This window comes from Podarcis cretensis (genome assembly GCF_951804945.1).
Source record: "Podarcis cretensis genome assembly, chromosome: 10".
Lineage (NCBI taxonomy): Eukaryota > Metazoa > Chordata > Lepidosauria > Squamata > Lacertidae > Podarcis > Podarcis cretensis.
In genome coordinates this window covers 61,953,975-61,979,600 of record NC_137179.1, presented here as the reverse complement: position 1 = coordinate 61,979,600, position 25,626 = coordinate 61,953,975, and the positions used below count along the sequence as shown (strand labels likewise).

General features: G+C 43.4%; 1 protein-coding gene across 3 annotated transcripts in view; it reads right to left on the bottom strand.

Annotated features, from left to right (window-relative positions):
• Positions 1-25,626, bottom strand: part of IL17REL (interleukin 17 receptor E like) — a 46,865-nt gene that overhangs the window by 5,634 nt on the left and 15,605 nt on the right. For all 3 annotated transcript variants that reach the window (XM_079994280.1, XM_079994279.1, XM_079994281.1), the window contains 14 exons: positions 21,954-22,103; positions 19,563-19,672; positions 16,017-16,131; positions 13,355-13,399; positions 12,821-12,966; positions 11,387-11,458; positions 11,114-11,168; positions 10,056-10,219; positions 8,657-8,701; positions 7,552-7,609; positions 5,745-5,893; positions 1,799-1,864; positions 766-823; positions 317-433 (listed from right to left, as the gene is read on the bottom strand). In XM_079994280.1, the coding sequence (XP_079850406.1) occupies positions 317-433; positions 766-823; positions 1,799-1,864; positions 5,745-5,893; positions 7,552-7,609; positions 8,657-8,701; positions 10,056-10,219; positions 11,114-11,168; positions 11,387-11,458; positions 12,821-12,966; positions 13,355-13,399; positions 16,017-16,131; positions 19,563-19,672; positions 21,954-22,103 (1,350 nt within the window). The remainder of the gene's footprint in view (positions 1-316; positions 434-765; positions 824-1,798; positions 1,865-5,744; positions 5,894-7,551; positions 7,610-8,656; positions 8,702-10,055; positions 10,220-11,113; positions 11,169-11,386; positions 11,459-12,820; positions 12,967-13,354; positions 13,400-16,016; positions 16,132-19,562; positions 19,673-21,953; positions 22,104-25,626) is intronic.

The following is a 25,626-nucleotide window of genomic DNA, read 5'->3' as shown; positions in this document are numbered from 1 at the left end:
TACGCTGTTACCATAGAAACCCAAAAGCCAAAATCTCAAGGTACTGGTCCAGCCAAGAGCTGATACTTCTAACTATCCCCAAAGCCACTCTGAGCCATTGTGCTGCCATATCCCCAGGACTTACATAACCAGAACACCCCAACCTGGAAGCTAGATTCCATTGCTACATCAAACCTTTTAAAAATAAATAAATAAATAAATGACTTTTTAAGACTTAGAAGAAACAGAACAGATCCCTCTGCCACAATATAGAGACCCCCGCTGTGTGAATTCATGACATACTTAGGTTACATGCTTTGTTTACATGGATCCGTACCTGATAAAAGTTTATGTCCCAGGAGGCCCATCATGGTCACAGTCAACACAAGCAATGCTATTAGAGACAGGATGCTTAAGGAATTTTCGTCACGTTCCTGACTCTGAGTAGCAGAAACTGGAAAGAAAAAAAATGTCCATGCCTTGTAGTCGATACATACGTTTCAAGAAAATGTAGTCCTTTCATATGAGGGTTGTCTCTGTTAGAACATTTGCTAGAGGGTGCACACCTTGTTCTCGGTGATGCCAAATCAATAGCTGAAGAGAACATTGTCAATCAGCAAGGACAGCATTTGATCCTGCCTCTCACAGGCTCTAGGATCACAGTAGGTTCCACCACCAAGACAAGCCCAGGGCCAACCACATGGGACAACTGTGGCTGCAGACCACACATTATTTTACTTGGCTTTGGGCTATAGTGGCCAATACAGTACTATTATCAATACTTACTACAGGGCAAATCACAGATGTGTGAAGGAATGGAATAGTCTACGTCTGTCCTCCGTCCCTTATAAAAGAAAAAAAGGGAGGAAGGTTATTACCTTAGCACAGGTTTTTGTTTTGTTTTGTTTTGTTTTGTTTTGTTGGTCAGTTGAATGTAACTCCTCCATTTTCTTGCAGTGTTAGATCTGTTAAATAGGTGTTGACACTATAATATTTAGCTACTGCCCATACCAGAAGCAGCTCAAAGGTGGGCCAAAGTCACTACCGTAGCTTCCAGGCAGGTGGGTCGCTATTGCTTATCAGGAGAGAGGGGGGCAAAGCAGTGGGGAGGCTGGCATGGTGCAAATGCACCAGCAGGAACACCAAACTGAGATCTGCACACTGTCCGTCTCTGTGATGCCTCTATTTTCCGCTCCCAGTAAACAACAGTGACCCACCTGCCAGAAACCTAGCATAGCATCTTCACCCACCCAGCAAGCCACTTCTGATCCAATGGACTAGGGGAACTAGGCTAGTCCCCTAAATGCTCCCAATAAAATAAAGTATTGAAGTCAGGCACCTCCTTCCCAAAGCCCAGGAAGCTTCTGCCCAGATTAGGTTAAGGGAGGGAGGTGCAATGCTCTGACAGGTCCAAGAGCCCTTCTGCCACCTTCTCAAAGCCTTCCTGACCTTGGGAAGGAGGAAGCGGGGTTCTAGCATCCTATCAGAGGCCTGGCACCTCCTGCCCAAAGTCCAGGAATCTTCTGCCCAGTTTACGGAGGCTGTTGCCTTTGGCCTTAACTGTTCCCCTACAATAAAATTCACCACATACAACTGTTCTGATCCATCTATTTCATGTCCTGAGGGATGTTGTGTTTGTGATCTAGCTTCTCCCTCTTAACATTTTTCTAAGGCGGTAAATGCACCCCACCCCCCCGATGCCTTGCCATTGCTGCTGCAATAAGATGATAAAGAACTGATTAGGGAAGATGTGCTACTTCCCCCTCTAGTTATCATTTGCATGCTAGCACAGAAAAGACCTTCAAAACAAAAGACAAACCTGAATGCAGATGTCTGATCCACATGTTTTGCCTGAGATGTTGACATACGTTGAACTCAAGCCAGCCTGTGAAAGAGGCAAAAGCAAAAAAAACACACATTAGCCCAAAGGCAACAGAGATGCCTCATTTTCCTTTTTGGCCATGATACTTATTTGACTGTGCCACAAAACACAGTGGTTTGCATTGATGGAGACATTCACCCTTTTTGGTGTGTCTATGGAGCATGCTGATCTTGTGCCAGTTCCAAGTGTGGGGAACCTGTGCCCCTCCAGATGTTACTGGACTCCAAATCCCATTAGCTGCAGCCAGTATGGTCAATGGTCAAGGATGATGGGATTTGGAGTCCAGTATAATTAAAGCTATGGCTTTCCCAGTAGTGATTTATGGAAGTGAGAGCTGGACCATAAAGAAGGCTGATCACCAAAGAATTGATGCTTTTGAATTCTGGTGCTAGAGGAGACTCTTGAGAGTCCCGTGGACTGCAAGAAGATCAAACCTCTCCATTCTGAAGGAAATCAGCCCTGAGTGCTCACCGGAAGGGCAGATCCTGAAGCTGAGGCTCCAATACTTTGGCCACCTCATGAGAAGAGAAGACTCCCTGGAAAAGACCCTGATGTTGGGAAAGATGGAGGGCACAAGGAGAAGGGGACGACAGAGGAGATGATTGGACAGTGTTCTCAAAGCTACCAACATGAATTTGACGAAACTGCGGGAGGCTGTCCAAAAGTTTTTCCTGACGTTTAGTAGGAATCTTCTTTCTTGTCACTTGAAGCCATTGGATCAAGTTCTACCCTCCAGAACAGGAGAAAAAAAGCGTGTTCCTTCTTCTGTGTTACAGCTCTTGAGAAATTTGAAGGTGGCTTTCATATTTCCTTTCAGTCTCCTCTTTTCTAGGCTAAACATACCCAGCTCCTTCAACTGTTCCTCATAAGGCTTGGTATCCAAACCCTTGATTATCTTGGTTGCCCTGCTCTGCATTTGCTCAGTTCGAGGTGATGACTCAGTGCTTCTCGCTGCTTTCGTTGAGAGTCACTGAAGGCTGGCAACATCAACCTCGCCATCTGGGAATCCTTTACAGACAACCGCAGTGTCTGGAGACAGGCGGTGTGGTTGTGCAACCATAGCAGTGACCAGAGGAGGAAGAAGGGCTGCATCAATAGGAGTATTGCATCTAGATCAAGGGAAGTAATAGTGCCACTGTATTCTGCTCTGGTCAGACCTCACCTGGAGTACTGTGTCCAGTTCTGGGCACCACAGTTCAAGAAGGACACTGACAAACTGGAACGTGTCCAGAGGAGGGCAACCAAAATGGTCAAAGGTCTGGAAACGATGCCTTATGAGGAACGGCTAAGGGAGCTGGGCATGTTTAGCCTGGAGAAGAGGAGGTTAAGGGGTGATATGATAGCCATGTTCAAATATATAAAAGGATGTCACATAGAGGAGGGAGAAAGGTTGTTTTCTGCTGCTCCAGAGAAGCGGACACGGAGCAATGGTTCCAAACTACAAGAAAGAAGATTCCACCTAAACATTAGGAAGAACTTCCTGACAGTAAGAGCTGTTCGACAGTGGAATTTGCTGCCAAGGAGTGTGGTGGAGTCTCCTTCTTTGGAGGTCTTTAAGCAGAGGCTTAAAGGGACGCAGGTGGCGAAAAGGGACGCAGGTGGCGCTGTGGGTTAAAGCCTCAGCGCCTAGGGCTTGCCGATCGAAAGGTCGGCGGTTCGAATCCCTGCGGCGGGGTGCGCTCCCGCTGCTCGGTCCCAGCGTCTGCCAACCTAGCAGTTCGAAAGCACCTCCGGGTGCAAGTAGATAAATAGGGACCGCTTACCAGCGGGAAGGTAAACGGCGTTTCCGTGTGCGACTCTGGCTCGCCAGAGCAGCGATGTCACGCTGGCCACGTGACCCGGAAGTGTCTCCGGACAGCGCTGGCCCCTGGCCTCTTAAGTGAGATGGGCGCACAACCCCAGAGTCTGTCAAGACTGGCCCGTACGGGCAGGGGTACCTTTACCTTTACCTTTAAGCAGAGGCTTGACAACCATATGTCAGGAGTGCTCTGATTGTGTTTCCTGCTTGGCAGGGGGTTGGACTCAAGGGCCCTTGTGGTCTCTTCCAACTCTATGATTCTATGATTCTATGATTCTAAGAACCGCTGGGAAGAGCACACAGTGAAGTAACACCATGGTGCATCTGCAGCAGCACAACCGGATGTCTTCATCTGGCCCAGCTGCAACAAAACAGGTCTCTCCCATATTGGTCTCTACAGCCACAGCAGGCGCTGTAACTTCATCCCCAAAGAAACACTCCTCCATTGCCCCCCAAGGCAGATGGATGTCAACAACATCTCAAAGCCAGTTCCCATGTGCAGGTTCATTGTTTGGTCATTTGTGAAATGCATCATAATGCATACAGAGGTACCTCGGGTTGCATACGCTTCAGGTTACAGACTCCACTAACCCAGAAATAGTACCTCAGGTTAAGAACTTTGCTTCAGGATGAGAACAGAAATTGTGCTTTGGCGGTGCGGTGGCAGCTGGGGACCCCATTAGCTAAAGTGGTGCTTCGGGTTAAGAACAGTTTCAGGTTAAGAACGGACCTGCGGAACGAATTAAGTACTTAACCCGAGGTACCACTGTATTCTTTTCCTATACTTTGTGGCCAAGCTTACTGTTTGTGAAGGCTAGTAGGTGGCTAGATTGAGAGTAGAATCATAGAGTCATAGAACTGTAGAGTTGGAATGGAGCCATGGGTCGTCTAGTCCAATTCCCTGCAATGCAGGAATCTCAGCTAAAGCATCCATGACAGCACAATTCAAAGAGTTGGTGCTGACCTTTAAAGCCCTAAACAGCCTCAGCCCAGTATACCTGAAGGGGTGTCTCCACCCCCATCGTTCAGCCTTGAGACTGAGGTCCGGCTCTGAGAGCCTTCTGGCGGTTCCCTCACTCTGAGAAGTGAGGTTACAGAGAACCAGGCAGAGGGCCTTCTTGGTAGGGGCACCTGCCCTGTGGAACGCCCTCCCATCAGATGTCCAGGAAATAAACAGCTCTCTGACTTTTAGAAGACTCCTGAAGACAACCCTGTTCAGGGAAGTTTTTAAGATTTGATGTTTTACCATTTTTTTATGTGCTGTAAGCCACCCATAGTGGCTGGGGAAACTCAGCCACATGGGCGTGGTATAAATATAAAATTATTTTTATTATATTACAGTAGATAACAGAACACTGGAAACTTCAAGCTGGTTCCTCTGGTGGAAGCTCTGGAGTTGCAAAGCCAATCTTGTCATCATCTTGATCCTCTTTCCAAATTAAGAAGAGGCCTCTTTTGGTTGTTGTTGTTAAAAATGTGTACCTAGCAAAACCTGTCTGATCTGAAGTGAGAACATTAGCAGTGAATCAGAGTTCTATCAAAATCAGTTTGAAGTCAGGTCTCAGCGGCCAATATCAGTCACGTGCTTTCCTTTAAAAGGACGCTGAACACCAAAATGTAGCAATCTCTAGTCAGTCAAGCATTTAGGAAAATCTTTTGGAGATTTTTTATTTGGATGGATATTTCCGCTAAGTGCTCTGTGCAAATCATTGTTCATTGTAAAGTCACTGAGAGGATGTGGTGGGGAAAAAACCATTCGAAAACAAAAGGGGAACTCTGTGATTCAAAATCTACATGATTTCACAACATAACGTAGCTGTACAGAACATATCAATTCCATAATGGTACTTGAGGGTTGATGGGGGGTTTTTATTAAAAAATGATATCCCATCTCACAGTAGTACTTAGTTGCTCTTTTTTTAAACTTGGGGCTTTAGGGTTAGTCAATATGTTTCCCACTGACTGAAATGGGTATTCTCCTACATGCCGCACTTCTCAAAATGTTTGCCTTAAAAGGATCTGACAGACGTAGATCAAGCGTTCAGGATTCACTTGTAAGAAAGGAGAAATAAAAATGGCACAAACCACTGAGATGGGCTGGTGGATTCCAGTAGAGTTGCATAAAGATGCCTCTGTCTTGTTGCATACATGAACGGAAAATTCTGCCTCGGCAGCTTGTGACATGAAGGAAACTTCTATCCTATTGTCCATCACAGCAAGATTCATTTCCCAAGCTGAAACAGAAGTAGAAAAGCAATTACCGAGAAGCAATCCTAACTAGTGACACTTTTGTTTTTGCCGTTTAATACTTGCTTCATTTTTCAGCCAGCTTCATCGCTGAAGCTCAGAGGCGACCGCAAAATGTCCGCCCTTTAGTTAATCTCACAAAGCCTCTCCTCCTTCCGGAGGGGAGGGGTTGTGAGCGGGAGCCGATTCCCCCGTAACGCAGGGGGCGTTCTGCCCCCTGCCCTGACATCATCGCTGGCGTGCCACGCCTCCCAGTTGGGCACCCACTCGGGTAACACCACGGGGGCGTGGTTTAGCCACTCAAATGTGGCCGCGCCAGCTCTCACTGCCATTGTGCTTCTGATCTCCATGAGTCCGGGATGACGGTGTTCATCTTTCAGATCATGGCAACGACATATGGCTGGCCAACATCACTAAAAGTCTTAGGGATTGGTTGCAGCTGTGAGGGTATTGGCGGCGAGCCTCTTGGGCTCGGGTGGTGGTTAGGCATTGGAATGTGTTGTTGGTGTATGGAAGGACAAGGTGTGGCCATCACCTACTCCTCACCTTTTGGGTATTGCGTTAAAGGAATCTGGCAGTCATGGATCCTGTCCGATGCCCTATGTAGCAGGGGGCCATGGCACAACCCCCGGTGACATCAGGGGAGAGCTTATAGTTGTATTTGCATCAACAGGCTCCCCCTACTGGTGGTTAACCCCTCGTCAGACTCACCCTTCTCCGAGTGGGTGGAGTCAAATTTGGTGTTGTCCAATGCCTAAGCCAATACCTTCTCACATGCTGTGAGAACCTAATATGCTGTGTCCATGTGTCTTTATTATTCCCAAGCGGGGGACGGATCCTCGAATCACAACTATCGCATTATGAGGTTCGTGGGTCTTGTACCCAGGAGCATCGAACACTGCACCAATGCTTAGATATTATACAAATTAGTATGTTGATTTTAATAAACTGCCCTTGGCAATTGTTTTCTTGGAATGAGGCTTCAACCTGTTTTGTTGGCATTCATCTGTCTCGAGAGACAATGGAGTGTGCCTCCGGTGGTGAAGGCAAACTGCTGGAAAATCAGAGCGCCTGCTGTGGCTGCAGAGACCAGTAACTCATAACTGCTGCCTCCTGCGTTGTTTTCGCTGCAGTAGCACCACCGGAGTGGCCTGGGCAGTGTGTATGCAAAGGCGGTTTTAAGATGGCATGACCAGTGTGGTAGCACTGGGTGCCATGGTGCTGGAGGTGCCACAGCAATGCTGTGGAATGGAGTGCAAGAGGTGGGGGCACTGAATTTTAGCGTCACACAGGGTGCCGCTGAAATTGGAGAGCCCAAAGTCCACCGCTGGTGTATGGATCCACCCCCTATTGGCCTTGCTGATGTGGTGCAAAGGAAAGCAGAGCAATAAATTTGGCACCAGCTTGGCTGCTAGGAGTCGCTGAAAGGAGGCGTACAAGACGCGATCCAACCGCCTTAGGGACACCAAGGAAAACACCGTAATTCAAAGGATACAGTTCCTCATTATTCACGGTCCTTCAGATGTGGTCTTAGAAAAACAAAACAGAAAAAACCCACAGGTATAGACTAAGCAGCTTGTTCCGCTATGACTGCCACTGAGCCATTACAAATATAGAAAGATGTTTATGAATGCAATCACCTTACCTTGGGGATTTCCACGAGCAAATGGGCATCGAACCCAAGAACCGTGTTTAGTTGCAAACTAAAAAGGGGTTTTAAAAAAGAAGTGATTAGTTACACTGGGGATTTTTTTATCTTAATCTGAATTTCTAAATGGAATGTAGTGATGAATAGAGGGACGGTGGCTTTTATCTTAAACACAATGGGAATTGGTTCCAAGGCAACATCCACAGGATTCTGATGTGCAGAAGCTAGCACAGTGGTTCCCTAATATTTGCCCTGAACCATGGACCACGTGAAAACTGCTGAGGGTCTTGGCAGATCACTTAATGATTTTTCTGCCTGTTGCAGCAATTGCAACATTCTGTGCTAGATCCTGTATGGTTTTGGATGTTATTTCTATTGCTATTTTATTCCTTGTGCATTGTATAAGGAGCAATTTAAAAATACAGTCAAAAATCAACATGGATATTGAATGCAAAGGACTTGTTGTGCCCGTCTTCAACCACAAATCCACAGACACACCTCGGACCACATGAAGGAAACTTAAAGACCACCGGTGGTCCTTGCACCACAGTTTGGGAACCCCTGTTCTAATGAATTGGGGGTTAGGGGGAAATTAGATTTGGGCGCTTCTTCCCAACAAGCTAAATAATTCCAATGGGATAATACAGCCTTCACAAAACCAATGCTCTCTGAACTGCTTCTCAAACTGTCAATACATTTCTAATGATGGCCATCCTACGAGTCATAGAGAGGAAGAGGAGGAGGAGGAGGAGGAAGAGGAGGACGAGGAGTCTGGATTTGATATCCTGCTTTATCACTACCCGAAGGAGTCTCAAAGTGGCTAACATTCTCCTTTACCTTCCTCCCCCACAACAAACACTCTGTGAGGTGAGTGGGGCTGAGAGACATCAGAGAAGTGTGACTGGCCCAAAGTCACCCAGCAGCTGCATATGGAGGAGAGGGGAAGCGAACCCGGTTCACCAGATTACGAGTCCACCGCTATTAACCACTACACCACACTGGCTCTCCAGAGGGGACAGCGTAGCTTTTCCACAGGACCCAGCTACAAGATTTCTCTTAATAAGTAGAGCAAAGGAAATAATGTACAAGGGAAAAAATATACCTTCATGCAAAGGTTTGGCTGTGCATCAACTCGAGAATATTTTACCTGATTGAAAAAAGAGTGATCAGAGAGTTATTGGCATTGTCTGAGAAAAACAGGCATTGGCATAGCTAGATTTTAGATGCATTGGAAAGATTATTGATTTATAAGCATTGCAAAGATATTCCTTACTGAACTGAAAGCTGAGCCTGACTTGGTGTAAACTTGACTTACTAACTGACAGCTAAAAGTTGACTTGGTGTACATCAAAGCCTCGTGTGGGTGGCATTTTTAGTGAATGCATGGAGTACAGATGTCGGGTCCTACTCTGAACCTTTGTTCACCCCCCCCCCTCCTTGAAAACATCCTAGGCGCATTCAAACTGATGTATATCTGCATATAGCTTGTGGACACAAGGGTAGGAATGTTCAAACAGATTGATCCTTCAATTTTTCCCCAGTCTCTTAACATTTTGCAGTACTGTCCTCCGCTTAAAAAAAATGTACCAATAATAATAATAATAATAATTTTATTTATACCCCGCCCTTCCCGGTTCAAAAACCGGGCTCAGGGCAGCTAACAAGAAATGTAAAACACTTTTAAAAACATAATTATAAAAACAGCACGAAATCCAGTATAAAAACATGAATGACAATAAAATTCAAAAATCAAAAATCAATTAGATATTCCCCATGGCTAGCTGGCTGAATTGGTCCTACTTGGGCCAGCGAGGAGGCCAGGGGAGAATTAGCTGTGGGATCTCAGAGCGGGTTTATCTTTACCAAAGATAAACGTTGCAAAGAACTGAACAATGAAAGATAGTTATTAAGTCTCCCAGCACACCAGGTCTAGAACAATGTATATGAAGAACTACACACATGAAATGGATATTATAAGTATAAAATGTAGCAGAGGTGCTGTTTGTAAGGTGGAAAAAAATGTTGTCAGCTGCGAGAACAGACTAACAACAAGTGAAGGATGACAATTGGACATTAAATAAGAGATGATGCAGCTACGGGAGGAAATGATCGACATACGTTTGCAACAGGAGCAGGAAACCTGATTTTAAGAAATTGTATTAAATTAATTTGGTTTGATTTGTAATAATTTGGAATGTTAATTTTTTTAAAAAATTAAATAAAAAATATGTACCAAAATGCACATCCAGTCACATATCTTGTATTCAAACGCATTCAGAATGCCTATTTCAGAATGAAATAATATATTATTAAAATTAGCAATAAAATATTCTATTTTGTGGGGAAAGAATAAAGAAATTTGTTTTCAAAGGAGACCAACGCATTTTGGCCAATTACTGTTTCACAGTTCGTCTTCAGGTGAAACCAAGTTTGCCCTCCCACTCAATGACTACATGCAGAAATACTAGACCCGGTGCATATATTTGCTCTTTGGTGCTTACTTTCTCTGCAGCGATATTTGCCGTGTTCTCTAGATCAACGCACTGATCATTAGTCTTCATGAGCTGACAAAGGGTGACAGTAACGTGGACAGGGCAGGCTGCTTCCCATTCCAGTGTTTTTGTGTTGGGATTATAAATAATGTTGTCCCACAGGGCCTTGGTATCTAAAAGCAACACAGGAGGGAAATGAAGGCTGCGTAAAAGCACATTATATAGTGTCCGGGATGCTGAACTCAACTCCTCCCCAATGGTAGCTAGCTATAAGCACCTACCATTTTGTTGGCTGGGAGTGAGATGTGGCTCTGTTGCTATCAGCGCCAGATTTAGGTTTGATGAGGCCCTAAGCTACTGAAGGTAATGGAGCCCTTTATATGTCCAGCTGTCCTTTGTCAGCAACAAATTGTCGCTGTTTTTTGTGTTGAATATATGCTATATGGTAATTTATGGACCTAATAGGTATCTAAAGCCATTTGCACATAACAAAGATGTATTTTATCAAAGTAATTGTTGAACTGAAATACAATTAATAAGAAGGATATTAATAGTGAAATACAACCCTATATATAGAAAGGAGCAAACCAGTGATATTTTAGGGAGGAGGCTAGCAGGCCATTACTTACATCATAGGAGCCTACAGAACACAAAACACTGTTGCTGTATATAGGTTTTATTTTATTTGTTTTTATCTTATATTTTGGAAATGTACATCTAGCTGTTGTTTTTTCTTTAATTTTTTGGGGGGCCTCCAAGAGAGTGGGGCCCTAAGCTGTAGCTTATTCAGCTTATACGTAAATCTGGCACTGGTTGCTATCTACCATGAGAGTGCAGACACAGGACTATGATCTGTTATTGTCATTTTTTAAAGGACTTTTGATATGCTGGACAAGTATTTTAGGTAAAATTCAGAAATCTGGATACACATCTGTGGAAAATTTAGACGAAAAACAGATCGGATAGCCTACTATCATGCTACCTGTGATTTCACCTTCCCCTTAACAATCATTTCTTTGACAGCATAGCGTCCATTCAAACGAGCAAAAAAACCATATTTTACTTGCCATTTTTAAATGGGCACAACTGGGTTCTCTGTGCGTCAGGGATCGCTGGCCATGCCTGCAATCCAAACAGGAAAATCCATTAGTTCAAATAACCAGATAGTTCAAAAAAACTATTTTTGAATAAATTCTTATCTACAAAGCCTCTCTTTACTAAATGCATTCATGTAGTTGGTTGTGTTCCTGCTCAAGGATTTTGCCCCGCTCTCAGAAATAATGTTCCTTCAATTAGCTACTGCGTTTTCTAACATGTCCAACCATGTTGAAAATTCTTACCTCGATACATAGACAAGGCAACAACTGAGTGTACTGTAAAGAGACTGGTTTCATCAAGTCCTTCCCTTGTACCTGAAATTGTAAAATACCCTGCAATAAGTCAAGTATTTCTGCACAGTAAATAACCTTTCAGAAAATTCCCCATGTATTCTTTTTATGGAGAATAACGTTATCAATGCTGGCTATGTTTGTATTAAGAAAAAATACAAAAGCATTTTACAATACTATTTATATATAATAAAAACACATAAAAATCAAAATGGGGGACCATCAACAGTTATGGAAAGTGGTATTCTTAATGGCCTGTATAAGCCTGATGGAACAGAAGTGTTTTCAGGAGGCTTTTAAAGTTTGAAACAGAAGGCGCCTGCTGAATCTCTACTGACAAGAGAATCATTGCACAGCCCTGGGCCAATAATGCTTTTGAATTCTGGTGCTGGAGGAGACTTTTGAGAGTCCCATGGACTGCAAGAAGATCAAATCTATCCATTCTTAAGGAAATCTGCCCTGAGTGCTCACTGCAAGGACAGATCGTGAAGCTGAAGCTCCAAGACTTTGGCCACCTCATGAGAAGAGAAGACTCCCTGGAAAAGACCCTGATGTTGGGAAAGATGGAGGCCACAAGGAGAAGGGGACGACAGAGGACGAGATGCTTGGACAGTGTTCTCGAAGCTACCAGCATGAGTCTGACCAAACTGCGGGAGGCAGTGGAAGACAGGGGTGCCTGGCGTGCTCTGGTCCATGGGGTCACGAAGAGTCAGGCACGACTAATTGACTAAGCAACAACAACAGTCATTGGCTCTGGCTCTGCTTCCTGATGGCCTTCTCTGCCTTCCCCCCTACCAGTCTCAAGGCACACCAGCCTCCACTGTTAGATGTCCCAAGATGCTGGCAGCATTGAGGGAAGAAAAGAGCAAAGAGAAAGGTGGAAGAAAAAGAAGAGAAAAGGATAGGAAAACAGAGAGCAACAAAGGACAAAACGTTGCATGCATCCGTCCTGCCAAATATGGCCTCTTCATCAGGAACATGGTACAAAATGATAGTAGGTCTTTGGATGTCTTTAGTAACATAGGAAATTCCATTTCTTTCTGCTAAGTCAGGGGTCAGCAAACCTTTTCAGCAGTGGGCCAGTCCACTGTCCCTCAGACCTTGGGGGGGGCATGAACAAATTCCTATACCCCACAAATAACCCAGAGATGCATTTTAAATAAAAGCACACATTCTATTCATGTAAAAACATCAGGCAGGCCCCACAAATAACCCAGAGATGCATTTTAAATAATAGGACACGTTCTACTCATGTAAAAACATGCTGATTCCCGGACCATCCGTGGGCCGGATTTAGAAGGCAATTGGGTCAGATCTGGGCCCCAGGCCTTAGTTTTCCTACCCATGTGCTAAGTGGACCATTTTCAGTTTCCTACAAACACTTACCAAGGCGACTGGACCCGCATCTTCACAAAGAAACCACTGGTGGCAAAGGCGAACGTAATAATCTGTGCTTTCAACAGCCTCTGAAATATCCACTAAAATTGTTTTTCTTGCTCTGTCCACATCATAAACGATTCTGATGCCCGAAACTTGGAGTAGGGGGGAGAGAGAATGGTATTAACAAACGTTTGTGCTTTAATTTTACTGTTGATGTGAGTCAATATAAGATCCGGAATTCCATGACTGATTTGATTGCTATTTGGGTTTGACATTTGGTTTCAATCAGTATTAGCATCACCAAGGCTACATTCCTGTCCATATTTACCTAGGAGTAAGCCCCACATTTCTCCAATGAGAGTACGGACATCCTGATCAAATAATAATAATAATAATAATAGTAATAATAATAATAGTTTACCAAAGCATGCATTTCTGTTTCAGATTAGTTTCAAACTATGATTAGTAGAATTCAGAAACAAAGGAAGTATTCTACATGATGTAGTGCATGTAATTTAGACCTCCTGGACCTCAGCTTACCAAAACAGCCTGGAATATTTTCCTCCACATCACTGTTTCTGCAATCTGCAAAATTCAAAACAGATCGTTTATTTTTCTGAGATGTCTGTCTTCTTGCCTCACAGAGCTGTTGTGCTGGGAAATGGGGACGGGACAACCATGCACCCCACCTTTCACCCCTTGAATAAAATTAATAAATGTAAAAAATAATAATATTATTCTATGGGAAACAGAATGTTGGGCCAGATAGGCCTTTAGTCTAATCCAGTTCCTCTCGTCTCATGCCCAGCTCCACCCCATCTAACTATTGTTTTTTCACGGTCTCCCATAATGGGATAGAAGCTCTTTGGCCACACATTTATTTGATTTTGTTCCCACTTTTAAAGATACTTCTTAAAAGTCTATTTACAACTTATTTGGGGTTTTTTTCTCATGCAACAAAATGAAAAGCAACCTAATGGTTGACTGAAACGCTAAGCATTTTAGTGTTACGCGTTGGAGGTCAAACTATACAGCAGCTGGAAAGAGTTTTCTGTTCTTTTATTTACCAAATGCTGTAAATAAGGGAAGTCAGGCAGAACACACTTCCTAAAAAGAAATGCATGAGTGAATCGGTTACTTGGCTTGGATGGAAACGCTAAATGGAGTTTCACAATAAGTTCTGCTTTCTGATTGTGTCTTACTGGGAAGCCGATTAGGGTCAAATGAGACTTGATGCTCAATGCATCATTAGAAACTACATCAAGATTTGTTAAAAAAATAAATAGCTGAGCTGATTTTCTCCAGGACTAGAGTGAACAGGGAGGAGAGGTTTAATTATTTCGTCCCTAGCTATGATACCAATGAAAATTGCCCTTTCGTGCTACTGTTTATTTTAGGCATTTGTGGTTTAACATGGCAGGGTTGCCCTATAGGTCCTTTATACTAGGAGTAGACAAATCTGTCAATCTCAGTGTATTCTAATTCCTATGATTTTTTTTTTTCTAATCTTCAATTCAGTTCTCCACATTTCCAGATCAGTTCACCGTTTTTATATTTAAAAGTCCTCATGAAAACTCGTCAGGGTCTGCGGTAAGAATTTCTCCCAATATGCATGTTTTGCCTAACAAGTACATCTGTGAAATGCAATTTTCCAAATACAGTGGTACCTCGGGTTACATACGCTTCAGGTTACAGACACCGCTAACCCAGAAATAGTACCTCGGGTTAAGAACTTTGCTTCAGGATGAGAACAGAAATCATGTGGAGGCGGCGTGGCAGCAGTGGGAGGCCCCATTAGCTAAAGTGGTGCTTCAGGTTAAGAACAGTTTCAGGTTAAGAACGGACCTCCGGAACGAATTAAGTACTTAACCTGAGGTACCACCCATATATGAATTTGTAGGCACACTTTGCCCCAGGACCTGCAGTTTTGTACAAATTACTTGGCTGAAGAACTGCAATGCAAAATTCGGAAAAGTGCAGATTTTGCAGGGCGGCTGTGTTTTGGTTTGTGTGTTATTCTGGAAAGCGCAAATTCACCTTCAAATGAGAACTCAGTTGAGTTCCTTCCCCAACACTACTTTAAAAGGTAAAGGGACCCCTGACCGTTAGGTCCAGTCGCGGACGACTCTGGAGTTCCAGCGCTCACCTCGCTTTCCTGGCCAAGGGAGCCGGTGTACACCTTTTGGGTCATGTGGCCAGCATGACCACCAGAGCAGTGCACGGAAACGCCGTTTACCTTCCCGCCAGAGCAGTACCTATTTATCTACTTGCACTTTGACGTGCTTTTGAACTGCTAGGTTGGCAGGGGCAGGGACCGAGCAACAGGAGCTCACCCCGTTGCGGGGATTCGAACCGCCAACCTTCTGATCGGCAAGCCCTAGGCTCTGTGGTTTAGACCACAGTGCCACCCGCATCCCTTAACACACTACTTTACACACAACTAAATATCACCAATCTAACCAACCTGGTTCGTATTTGTTAATACAGTGGTACCTTGGTTCTCAAACGCCTTGGTACTCAAACAACTTAGAACCAAAACACTGCAAACCCAGAAGTAAGTGTTCCAGTTTGTGAACTTTTCCTGGAAGCCAAATGTGCTCCGTTTTGAGTGCTATGCTTCCATTTTGAGGACCACACTTCTGTTTTGAGTGTTACTCTGAGGTCTGTCTGTTTTTGCTATTGGTTTTGTGATTTTGTTTTTACAGCTCTTTTTGTTTTGTTTTTGTGATTGCGTGGAACCCAGTTCAGCTACTGATTGATTGATTGATTGATTGATTGTGTGACTGCAGTACATTGTTTATTGCTTTCATTTTATGGATCAATGGTCTCGTTCAATAGTAAGATCTACGTTAAATTGCTGTTTTAGGGGTTGTTTTCAAACAGATTAATCCATTTTGCATTACTTTCTATGGGAAAGCGTGCCTTGGTTTTGGAACGATTTGGTTTTGGAACCGACTTCCGGAACAGATTAAGCTTGAGAACCAAGGTACCACTGTAAGTATATTTATACTTAGAGCTATATACTGTAAATCTTGAGCCAAGGTCAAGGAAAGAAGGCATTACAGTTCTGGCACGAGATGGGATTATAGTGCTAATTTGTAAAAATTGCCAATTTCCTGGTCAGCATGCATCTCTGTTTTCTCATTCATGACACCCTCCCAACCTCTAAGATCATCATTTATTTCCAAAGATGGATTCCTACCTTCAACATAATATTCTTGATTCTTTTTAACTCCACAGTAATTTGGAATTGTCCTCATGGTCACATGGAGATGTTGTCCTGCGCTGACTTCGTAGCAGTTAAACTGCACTTTCACCTGTTTGGATTACAAACCAAAAAAATCAAGGGAATTATAGGCAATTTCCAGATCATGTTGGAAAGATTCCAAAACGAGGTTCGATTATGGTCTTGCTGAGTCTACTGGGTTGATGTGTTCAAACCTGTTTTTGAACACGGTATATTTTCTATTTTCTCGCCACGATTTAAATAATCAAGAGGCATGGCATACTGGCAAACTGCCAGGAGGAATTACCAAGGAAATGTTTCCTGAGGTTCTCACATTCCAAGCTCATTGCTAAAATGCAAACTATAGCAAACTCAGCGTCCTGGCAGTTGCTCAGATCCAATGATCACTTGAGAATGCAGCGATTTCAAACATTCACTCATTCATAGCACTTTTCCATCAACAACATCTTATATTGAGATGTTCCACAGGAGGAAGCTGAGGAGAACTCTCACATGTATGCATTAGGGCGGTTCATAAAAAAACTTTTTTTTTTTAAATGCCTGTTCCAAAGGTCTTATCTTACTACACTAGGGATTATATAGCTATATCTGAAATTTCATGCATGTCTGTTAATATCTTGACCCCCTGAATTGAAATTTCAGCCTTCACAACATAGGGAAACGGCCAAGTAAACAGCTATTTTCGTGGAGGAGGGTCAAGATATTAACGGATATGCATGAAATTTCAGATATAGCTATATAATCCCTATTGTAGTAAGACAAGACCTTTGGAGCAGGCAGTTTCAAAACAAAGTTTTTTATGAACCACCCTAGTATATATACATCACAGCATGCTCAAAAATTTGCATTATGTTAAACAGGAATCCCAGTAGTGATATATGGAAGTGAGAGCTGGACCATCAAGAAGGCTGATCGCTGAAAAATTGATGCTTTTGAATTATGGTGCTGGAGGAGACTCTTGAGAGTCCCATGGACTGCAAGAAGATCAAACCTATCCATTCTGAAGGAAATCAGCCCTGAGTGCTCACTGGAAGGACAGGTCCTGAAGCTGAGGCTCCAATACTTTGACCACCTCATGAGAAGAGAAGACTCCCTAGAAAAGACCCTGATGTTGGGAATGATGGAGGGCACAAGGAGAAGGGGACGACAGAGGACGAGATGGTTGGACAGTGTTCTCGAAGCTACCAGCATGAGTTTGACCAAACTGCGGGAGGCAGTGGAAGACAGAAGTGCCTGGTGTGCTCTGGTCCATGGGGTCACGAAGAGTCAGACACGACTAAATGACTAAATGACAACAACAACAAACAGGAATCATTCGCTGAAATCAGCAGTGAATCACTTGTTGATATTGGAGCGAATGATACTGTACAGGTTTTAAAGCTCATGGTCTCTGAAATTTAGGCTGCAATCCTATGCATTGGGACCTAGCAGAAATCCCCACTGTGCACTTCCATCAATGCATATGAGCACTGATTCAGCTCTGCTCGCAGGGAAGACGCTGTAGTTAGCAGCAGTTCTGACTATGAATGCACATTCTCATATGCGTCAAACTATGCATCTAGCATTATTCAAAGGGTCTCAGACGCACCTCTTGATGTGGTTGAGACTTCGTTTGCCCAGCTGCATCTGCACTGGTGTATCTCTGGTGTCCCTCCATCTCCTTGCTCAATCGGGACAACGATCAAACCTCTAGCCCCAAACCAGCATTAAGTCCAGGGTTCGCAAAGGAAATGTAGCCATAAAACACTTTCCATGAAAAGATTGACTATAAATATATATGACGGGGCCTTCTCTGTGGTAGCTCCCCATTTGTGGAATGCCCTCTCTGCTGGTGTGCATGTCTTTCTCCCTCCTTTATTGGCTTTCAGCAAGAATTTAAATACCCAGGTTGATAGATACTGGTCATGGCAACCTTGAAATTAGCAACTGTGATTGCTCTTAAACGTTTCTTAGGCGCTCTAAATGCTTTCAAGTGTTTAAAATATGTGTTTATTTTAGTTTAAATTGTACTGTTTTAACCATCTGGTGTGTGGCACCCTCGGCTCCTTTGGAAGAAAGGGATGATATCTAACAGAATGAATGAATGAATGAATGAATGAGAGATCAGAATTTCAAGGTTCCTTTCAGATGACATCTTTATAGAGCATCTTTTCGCACAAATTTTGTGATAGCCACTATCTATTGATTATTCATTCTGATTGATTGGTGGGGAGGTTATACAGCATCTCGTCAAGTAATCCCACACTTTTCAGTGCATTTCCCCATCACTTTTTGTACCCCAAAAAGTAAAAGGGCAACTTGGAAGCAGGTTTGCTATGCAAGAAGTCAAATCCACTTTGATTTGAATTTTGCCCATTGAATCACCCCACAGCCATCCCCCGCAAAAAAACCTGACAGTCTGGAAATGACTCAATAAAGTGAGGGGGTATGTTAGAACTGACGATTTTGAAATAAAGAGTTTTCGTGAAGACCGGCAGACATGCGAAGCGAACAGCATAAGGCATCATTAGTTTTGCATTAACTGTGGATTTATTATATATATATATATATATAGGCATCTGGGAACAATGACATGAAATACCCTAAGCCCACACAACACACATACGGCCATTATGGTGCTTTCATAATATCAATGCAAACATAAACCACAGTGTCTTCTTCAGACAGACACGAACCACTCTGCAAATGTGGTAGCAATTACAATCAAAAGCTTGCTCCTCTTTTATCAGAGCTGCAGATCCTGTTCAAATAGCTTCAGTCTCACTCGGTGCCTGCAGCTCTTCCCTGGTTCAACTATTACTAAGGCAAGGAGCCAAGAAGTGGGAATGGCCTGGGGTGGCCCTATAGCAGTGTAGGTCAGAAATAAGTTCCTGGGCAAACGTTCATCCCCAGTTCTCCTCAACATCCTACGTTCCAAAACCACTTGTTTTCTGGTTTATATTAATGGGGGCAGGGGGACATTGTTAAGTATAAGCTTCTGCTGTCTCAGCTGTGTACACAATATCAATTCAACACACATCACTTTTGCAAAATAATTCTGGGAAATGTACAGTTGTACCTTGGATCCCGAACGACTTGGCTCTTGAAAAAAATTGGCTCCTGAACAATTGAAACCTAGAAGTGAGCGTTCCAGTTCTCGAACGATTTTTGGAAGCCAAACATCCAGCATGGCTTCTGCAGCTTCTGACTGGCTGCGGGACGCTCCTGTAGCCAATCAAAAGCCGCGCTTTGGTTTCCGAACGTTTTGGAAGTCGAAAGGACTTCCAGAACAGATTCCGTTCGACTTCCAAAGTATGACTGTACTTTATTAAGGGTGCTGGGAACTTTAGATCTGTGAGGGTAAACTATGGTTCACGGGATTCCTTGGCGGAAGTAATGTGCTTTAAATATATTATATATATATATATATATATATATATATATATATATATATATGCAGCCTTGCATTTAATAGCTTGTTCATGAAATCTCAAAATGGCAAAGGTGTAATGAAGCATTTACCTTCCTTACAGCAGATTTTACATTTATGTCCTTTGAGATCTTCACTTTCACACACTGAGAGTTCTGCGTTTCCATTGAGAGATAGCAAATTTCAATGCCACGGATATTTTCTAAAAAGAAATTTAGAAATACTTGTAAGTCCTGCTCTCTTCTCAAACTTATTTGGCCTACAGCCCGCCCCCCTTTTCAGGCAAAAAAATATTACTCAGCATCACCCTGGAAATATATCTTCTTTAAGCAAACAAACAGAAAGATGCAGTGTTGATGGACTTGACCACTGATCGGTTATAACTTGTGTGTTTATTTGGAAAATAAAGCAATTGCTACAGCTTTAACTCTATGTTTCATCGGTAAGCATCATTATGTGACCCGTGAGCCAAGGAGATTGTTATTATTGACTAAGAAGGTAAAGGTACCCCCTGACCGTTAGGTCCAGTCACGGACAACTCTGGGGTTGCAGCGCTCATCTTGCTCTATAGGCCAAGGGAGCCGGTGTTTGTCCGCAGACAGCTTCTGGGTCATGTGGCCAGCATGACTAAGCTGCTTCTGGCAAACCAGAGCAGCACACAGAAACACCATTTACTTTTTTTTTTTAATGATATTTTATTAAATTTTAACAATAAAAAGGTTATAAAACAAACAATAGAGAAAACACAAGAAAAAATACAAAAGCACAAAAATACAAAAATACAAAAAATACAGACATTTAACGTAAAAACAAAACAAAAACAAACAAACAGAAATCCCTCTTTTTTATCTTCTCCTCTTTAGTTAACTTATTTTCCTGACTTCCTCACGCCTCCCTTTTTTGTATTCCACTTAAAAATTAGTTCAGCAAATTCATTAACTTCGAGCTTTCTTCTAACATCAGTCCATTCTTATGTAATCTTTACCTTATTACTAGAACCCCTTCATTTCATTTCAATGTCATCAACATTCAAAAATTTTACAATGTTTCTGTAAGTAAATTTTAAATTTCCTCCAATCTTCTTCCACCAACTCTTCTCCCTGATCTCGGATTCTGCCGGTCATTTCCGCCATTTCCATGTAGTCCATTACTTGCATCTGCCATTCTTCCAAGCAGAAACACCATTTACCTTCCCGCCGGAGCGGTACCTATTTATCTACTTGCACTGGTGTGCTTTTGAACTGCTAGGTTGGCAGGAGCTGAGACCAAACAACGGGAGCTCACCCCATCGAGGGGATTCGAACCACCAACCTTCTGATTGGCAAGTCCTAGGCTCTGTGGTTTAACCCACAGCGCCACCCGCATCCCTCTCTTACCAGTTAGTTTCTTTAATAAACACAGCGAAGGACAAAAGAAAACATCTTACCAAAATGGTGGTGCTCCCAATGAAGGACCGCACCCTCTTCCATCCCTATTAATCTACATCACTACACTACATCTTGTAATCTGAGCTTGTACCCTCTGTGCTTTCTGTGCAGTGCCAGATTTACGTATAAGCTAAACAAGCTATAGCTTAGGGTCTCACTCTCTTGGGGGCCCCAAAAAAATTAAAGGGAAAAAACTGGGTGTACATTTCCAAAATATAAGATAAAAAACAAATAAAATAAAACCTACATACAGCAACAGTGTTTTGTGTTGTGTAGGCTCCTATTTGTTATGTGCAAATGGCTTTAGATACCTATTAGGTCCATAAATTACCATATAGCATACAGTGGTACTTCGGGTTACAGGTGCTTCAGGTTACAGACTCCACTAAGCCGGAAGTAGTACCTCGGGTTAAGAACTTTGCTTCAGGATAAGAACAGAAATTGTGTGGTGGCAGCGGGAGGCCCCATTAGCTAAAGTGGTACCTGAGGTTAAGAACAGTTTCAGCTTAAGAATGGACCTCCAGAATGAATTAAGCTCTTAACCTGAGGTACCACTGTATATTCAACACAAAAAACAGCAGCAATTTGTTGTTGACAAAGGACAGCTGGACATATAAAGCGCCCCATTACCTTCAGTAGCTTAGGGCCTCATCAAACCTAAATCCGGCCCTATTTCTGAGATTTTCCGAGCTCTTCTTGACCTTGGGCTGAGCGGAGGAATGAATCTGTTAACTCTCTCTCTCTTCTAGTGTTTCTTCTGCTAGCTGCTCCCCATCCAGTATTTCCCAGCTTCTGCCTTCTGAACTATGCCCCTCTGCGAACCACTGTTCCAAATCTATACTGTCCTCCTGCTCAGGGTCAGGGGGAGGGGGTGGCTCCCACCATTCTTCCTCAGTGCAGCCTTCCTCAGCACGGTCCCTGACAAAAGGGTTTACCGAAGCCCAGGAAAACCCATTGCCTCTGGCAAAACTGCCGGATCCAGAGTAGGCATTGCCACCATCCTGCCATGGCGCCCGACCTGTTTGTTACTGAGATTCCACATTGAATCCTACTTACCCTCAAGATGTAGTGTCGCCTTAACACTCAAGAGAAGAGAGCATTGCCTTTGTCTTCCACACTTCATGGCGGTCCACAGCTTCATGCTTCTCAGGGTGGTAGGAGAGAGAGAGGCAGGAGCAGGATGGCAGAAGCTGCTAAGAATACCACCTGTGGGTAGACCCATATATTTAAAAGGTGCATGAAAATGTTTTTTTTAAGCATTGCCCCTACGAACAATCTCTGCTCGTTGGCAGGAGGCTTCTCTTAAAATTATCTTTGCGTGACCAGGCCACGACAGCCCCAGCCCCCAGGGATCATAAGGAAGGAATAAATACTCTGACGACGTTATATGGAATTAAAATTAGGCCACAACTTTATTAAACTTCCGAATGTAGAAAGACCTTGGCTTAGGACTTGGGCGTGTATCCCTCTCAGACCCCCAGCCAGGGGAACTGGGGTGTATCAGGGTAAATGGGATATGGGAGTGCAATGTGAGACGTAAGCCCATATCCCCGCACGCAGGGTAGTTCACTGACAACTTTTCAGTGTATGGCCAGTGACACCCATTATATAACCCCTTTAAAGGGGGACCCAGGAATCACTGTCACAGGGGGGTGAGTCACCACTTCAAACCCCCCCCCCCCCATTATAGGGAAGAAAAGGATTCCACCCAAGGCCATAACCACCAAAGTTGTGGCAAATTGCTACTGGGAAGACAAAACCTGCCAATGCAGGAAAATTTCTTCCCAGTCCTTCAACAACAAGCAGTCAAAGACCACAGCAGTGCCCGCTAAACAGGAATAAAAAGTTAACCTGCAAATAACATTAAACTAAGGGAGGGGAGGGAGGGTGACTCTCCAGAGCCAACTGCCTGGCTATTGTCGGCTCCACCCCCTATTTATAAATGGGACTGGCCCCACTTCCCAGCAAGAAACTTGATTACTGAGGCTGGGCGTGAACCTCCAAAAATTAACACTGAGAAGCAGGCCAGTCCCTGTTTGCCAGTAAGTTCCCTGGGAACTGTAGCACCACACGCGATCCCTCAAAGGGCACCCACAATGTAAAGGGTGAGTGCTTATTCTCTGCCCCTGGACTCCATCATGTCTAGCCAAAATAAACACTACAATTTCTTCCGTATTCTGGAAAGGCTGTAGAGACAGGCTCATATTATCAGCAGCCTGATTAACAATAGCCCGATACTGGAAACAACCTAAAGAAATCCCCATTGAAATCAGGGTAAATAATATTTGGAATGTGGCTCTATGGGAACGCCTTCCTCGCCACAGAAGGGTAATTAAAGGCACTTCCAAGATGGACACTTTTGACGAGACTTGGCTTCCATTCTTTTCCTTTATAAATGAGGCAGAAGATACTTTTATTCCACCCTCAACATAAGAATCTTTGTGGAGAGGATACTTAATGTTTTATTATGTTTTTATATATGTTGGAAGCTGCCCAGAGTGGCTGGGGCAACCCGGTAAGATGTGTAGGGTATAAATAGTAAAATTATCCTTAGGGGATGGGACGTCCCTATTTTCACCATGGAACTGTTGGAGAGTATGGAATTGATAATGCATAAATTAACATATTCCTTGTGTACTGTGTACTGCATATGAAACTTTATACGAATGTACCACTGGACTAGTTACAGAAGTTATATGTTGTTCTTGTATTTACATGAAGACCAATAAAATTATTTTAGAGAGAGAGAGAGAGAGAGAGAGAGAGAATGTTTTTAAAAGCAAGTGCAATAGCCAGGTTGGGTTGCAAAGCATTTAGGAAGCATTCAAGAGAATAGGGATATTCATGGTTTCTTCTGCAGACAAAAACTCAATATTTGCCCTTTCTGCTGCATCAGATCAGAACTAGCTCCACTGGGCCTAGAGTGGTGAAGCTGTGACCCACCAGATGTTTGCTGAACTACAACTCCCATCAGTAGAGTTGGCCAAGGTTCAGGGATGATGGGAATTGAAGTCCAATATCAGACGAACCAAAGTTTCCATGCCGTTGGCCCACAGGACCTGCTCTGATTATCTTGTGGGGGGGAACTAAATTAATAGCACACTTAGTGATGTTGGCGTTTTCTTCGTCCAGTGTCAAGCCCATTAGATATTTCTGGGGAATTATTATTGGACTGAGGATTCAAATTCCAAAGTGGAAGGACTCCTGCAAAGCTGTGGCTAAATGGCAGATTTACACAAGAGGGCACCAAAGCCTTCCAAACCATTTGGTCTGAATATTTTTGCTATCACAGACACAAAGATTTCTCATCTACTGATCTTATTTCACACGACTCTATGGCAATCTGATGAAGGGCCTATTGGATTAAATGTTTCTGGTGCTGGAGTTTCTTCTGGTGGGTTAATTGATGGGTTATTATTAGGTTTGGGGCATTGGGGGGCTTTTAACCTTTTCGGAAGTTGCTTGGAGACTTTTTGTACTAAGCAACCAGTAAGTGAGAATACAATCATCACCATCATCAGATCAATAGAAGAACTACTGAATGTGGATTTTCTTACAAATGTGTGCTACTCACTGTGGAGGAATGCCACAAGGTGTCATGCTTAGGGCTTTTCCAAGGTTATTATGGGAATTGCTTAGGGCTTAGGGCTTTTCCAAGGTTATTATGGGAATTTTCATATAAGCATGTTCTGGGGAATCCTGAGGCTGTATGGAAGCTTATCATTCCTTCTTCAGAAGGAAGATCAGCAATGACTGAGATCTTTCTCCCAAAGGCAGTTTGCCTATAACAACTTTCAAGAAGAAGGAGGAGGAGGAGGAGGAGAGGAAGAGTTTGGATTTGATATCCCGCATTTCACTCCCTTTAAGGAGTCTCAAAGCGGCTAACATTCTCCTTTCCCTTCCTCCCCCACAACAAACACGCTGTGAGGTGAGTGGGGCTGAGAGACTTCAATGAAGTGTGACTAGCCCAAGGTCACCCAGCAGCTGCATGTGGAGGAACGGAAACACGAACCCGGTTCCCCAGATTAGGAGTCTACCGCTCTTAACCACTACACCACACTGGCTCTTGAGAGATGAACAAGTGGGAGACTGTTCCTGATATTCTGGCTTGATCTGTATCTGTATTGGACTTGAAACTGTTTTAGAGATGTTCTTATTCTTGATGTTTTTATGGTTTAATCACTTCGGGTTGTTTAGGGGAAGTGATTCCTAAATGAAATAAATAATACGACAAGTGGCACAGAAGGGTTGGGTATGTTCCAGAGTGTGCAATACGATTCCTTAGATGATTAGACCCAACATGTCTGACCAACTCTCTATATGAATTGAGTGGGTTTCCTAGAACATACGACTCTTCCAAGAGTCCTCTGTGACACAGAGGATTCTGTGATACAATGGTACCTTGGGTTACATATGCTTCAGGTTACATACGCTTCAGGTTACACACTCTGCTAACCCAGAAATAGTGCTTCAGGTTAAGAACTTTGCTTCAGGATAAGAACAGAAATCGTGCTCCGGCAGCGCAGCGGTGGCAGGAGGCTTGTGGTGCTTCAGGTTAAGAACAGTTTCAGGTTAAGAACGGACCTCCGGAACGAATTAAGTACTTAACCTGAGGTACCACTCTATAGGCTAGGGATGGAAGATAAAATCATTTGGTGAGCATTTTAAATCAAACGGATCTAATTTGCTGGTTTCTGATTTATGTAAGCAAATCAGAACACAGCTATCC